Genomic DNA, 3,140 nt, shown 5'->3' on the forward strand with positions numbered 1-3,140 from the left:
TGCGACCCTCCAGCACGTAGTGCGCGGTGCTGGAAAGGAAAAAACTGTCGGCACTGCCGTGCTTTTCCTCGGCGATCGCAATGCTATAACCATTTATGCGGATGCGGGACATCTCTGAGCGTGCCTGCTTAAATTTCTGTTCATATAAGCTCTCGAGGCTCAAGGCGACGACTCCAGGCTCAGGCAACAGATCGTCGATGCAGACATTGCGTCCGTATTCGGAGCCGACTTCCAAAAGAATGGAGACTAGTTTCTGGAGCCCCGAATCTTTGACAATGCTGTAGGGACGGCAGTTGGCGACGCACCACTCCATCACAGCCTGGGTTACCTTATCGGTGGCCTTGTCCACACTGGAGCCGTCTGAATTCCGATGGGAATCCTCTTCATCCTCGCAGCCACTGGCCAACGGGTCGTCTGTTTTTGGACTTAGGGCTTTGGTCCTGTAGCACTTGTGCCGCTCCATGTGGGAAGTGCATCCATGGTATGTCACCAAGCTGTTGCACATCCGACACATCACAATCGTCGGTATGGCGTTTCCGGCTTGGTCCTCGATCCTGGAGAACACATTCCAGACTTTGCCGCGACTGCGCTTCTTACTGAATTGCAGAACTCCGGAGTGCAGCTGGGCCTTGATATAGTCCTGGCTGTAGGAAGCTATCGAAACTTTACCCATTTTATGAGATTCGAAAGATTTATTTACAATGGTCAGCTCAATTGAGTTTATCGATAGACTGTTTACCATAGGTAATCGGAAACGCTGGTCAAAAAGCAATTTTAGGCATTTAGCTAAAAGAATGTGTAAAATAAAAGTGTAAGAAACCAATTAAATTCAAAAGACTTTATAAAACTCAAAAACTTCTAATAAATAAGGTTTCTTTTTTAGTAAAATCAGTGACAAGTTCATGCCACCTTGAACTTTTCGCACCGTGCGTGTGCGCGTTTGCCAGCACTGTTTTGTGCGTGACTGAATTTTCGTGAGTTTGTATTTGTGTAGATTTTATAATTTGGGTTTGTTTTCCTTTTTGGCAAGCCGAATTAGCAGCAAACCGAACTACTGATCCGCCACGATGCACGTTGAAAAGAAATCGGAACTGCGTAGCCTACTAAAATCCGGGGACAAGCGCTGCAAGCTCGTAGAGCCTCGGAATACAAAGAGCTGCGTCTGGAGGTTTTTCAATCTCGTCCAGTGCGACGACCACATAGAGCCGTACGCCTGCTGCAAAACCTGCGGCGATCTGTTATCCTACAGCGGAAAAACCGGAACCGGATCCCTGCTCCGTCACCGATGTCTCCACTCCAGCAGCAGCAGTAACGGTAAGTTCGGGATCCGAAATCTCACGCACGCCCTTCGCAATCGAAATCCACTGCCACGCGTGCTCCGTGCCGTAGAAACCGAGCACGGATCAGTGCCCGATGCCATCGCGATAAATCCACGGGTCATCGGTACAGGCTCCTCCATTTGGGCGCGGGAAAAGTAGAAAATATAGTTATACCAAAGCAGTAAACCCCCGGAATAAAAAACTATCCAAGTAGTGCAAGATAGGTACAGAATTTTCCCCAATGAGTGGTTTTGCTTCTAAAAAATCAGAAAACCTATAGTACATGATCAAAAATGCTAATAAAAAATTCGATTCAAATTTGTATTATTTGGTAACTATTTTGCGCTGTTAAAAAATATGAAAACATTCTTTTATTTTGGTTTTTCACCTTTTCTTTTGCGTTGCCTTTGTTTTCACTCCTACTTGCAGGCGTTTTACAACACTGCAACAGAGAGCACTTGACAACACTGGCGACAGCAACGCTAATATCGCAAAAAATAATTTAGTGGAGAAAAATCACTTTTGACGTAATAAATACCTAAAGAAAAGCATTCAAAATGCCCAAGGGTCGCGTAAGCAATGTGTGGCAGCACTACGATATTAACGAGGAGTGCGAAAACTTTGCGATATGCCGTTACTGCGGCAACAATATATCGCGTGGTGGCATGGCAAGCAATTTGAAGGGCAACAATACGACCAATTTGTGGACGCATCTGCGACACAAGCACAGGGACGAGGTCCTGGTCAGTCCGGTGCAGCAGCGTCCACAGGCCCGCATGATCCCGATCATCAAGAAAGGTAATCCCAGCGAGTCCAACTGCCCACAAAGCTCTTATGGCGGGCTATCGACCCCTGGGGTCGGCGGGAAACTATCGCGGGCGCCCATCTCTGGGTTGTGATATTTTTGTTATTATCCGGCAGCTGTACCAATATGTATCGTATTGACCATCGCTCCCATCCTTTGCATTGCATTTGCAGACAAAACCGTGCGGATTACCAAGGCTAAGACGCTGAGGGAGCCGCTGCGTGTGGCCAAGCCGAAGATCGATTCCAACGTCGCCAGTTATCTGGGCGAGGCGGGTGCTTTGCCGCAAAAGTGGGAGGAGTACGAGCAGAACGATGAGATCAGCGAGGACATCAAGGACATCATATACAGTGAGGATCCACTGTGCTACAGCCCCATACACGTGATGGAGGACGAGGGGCTTGACCAGCCCGAGAAGCAAGTGACCGTGCTTACGCATTCGACTTCATCAGCCGGTGGAAGCAGCAGGCCAAGCGCTGTGGGCTCGGGGGTACAAGCCACTGTGGTGGCCTCCACGTCCTCCAGCAACAACTCGGCCAAGCAGCTGAAGAACAACTTGGAGACGTCCATCGACCGGCTGACCACCGTCAGCGAACAGCTCAGCTACATCATTCAACAGAATCACGAGGAGCACACCAAGGACGACGACTACTATTTTGCTCTAAGCTTGGTGCCCGTGATGCGCCACCTTTCGCTCAGTCGGAAGATGTACGTGCGGTCAAAGATCCAGGAGATACTGTTCAAGGAGAGTGAGGACTCGCTGCCCGCCAAGGATGAGTAGGCGCTCCATTACATACATTTACCCAGGGGAATAAGAAGACGAGGAACGAAACAAAAACAACAGGGCATCTCTGCGTGTTGTAAACTAGGTTAATAATTATACATATGTTATGTATTCATTTAATTTATGCTCTTCTATTAAGTGCAAATACTTTGATTATTCAATTATATTTCCCATTTAACTTTTACCTAAAACTCAAAACGAAATAAAGCATTACGAAATAAGAAAAACGGCG

General features: G+C 47.6%; 1 protein-coding gene across 3 annotated transcripts; it reads left to right on the forward strand.

The window, feature by feature from the left end:
- The first annotated feature begins 1,067 nt into the window (after positions 1–1,067).
- LOC6530441 lies at positions 1,068–3,135 on the forward strand. 3 transcript variants are annotated; one of them, XM_039372870.2, is made up of 3 exons: positions 1,190–1,314; positions 1,749–2,117; positions 2,298–3,135. In XM_039372870.2, the coding sequence occupies exons 2-3, from the start codon at positions 1,877–1,879 to the stop codon at positions 2,903–2,905; spliced, it is 849 nt and encodes a 282-aa protein (XP_039228804.1). In that variant the 5' UTR covers positions 1,190–1,314; positions 1,749–1,876; the 3' UTR covers positions 2,906–3,135. The 3 variants fall into 3 exon arrangements, with proteins under 3 accessions (XP_002091357.1, XP_039228804.1, XP_015052671.1); XM_015197185.2 differs by lacking the exon at positions 1,190–1,314 and adding an exon at positions 1,414–1,543; XM_002091321.4 differs by lacking the exon at positions 1,749–2,117 and having other exon boundaries at positions 1,068–1,314.
- Positions 3,136–3,140: the final 5 nt, after the last annotated feature.

Source organism: Drosophila yakuba, chromosome 2R, assembly GCF_016746365.2.
Source record: "Drosophila yakuba strain Tai18E2 chromosome 2R, Prin_Dyak_Tai18E2_2.1, whole genome shotgun sequence".
NCBI classification, from domain to species: Eukaryota; Metazoa; Arthropoda; class Insecta; order Diptera; family Drosophilidae; genus Drosophila; species Drosophila yakuba.

What these genes read in the sequence shown, in the direction of transcription:
- LOC6530441 (XM_002091321.4), top strand. Translation starts at nt 1,068, where the DNA reads ATGCACGTTGAAAAGAAATCGGAACTGCGTAGCCTACTAAAATCCGGG. An exon ending in CTCCAGCAGCAGCAGTAACG is followed by an intron (nt 1,315 to 2,297) that starts GTAAGTTCGGGA and finishes TTGCATTTGCAG; the next exon opens with ACAAAACCGTGCGGATTACC.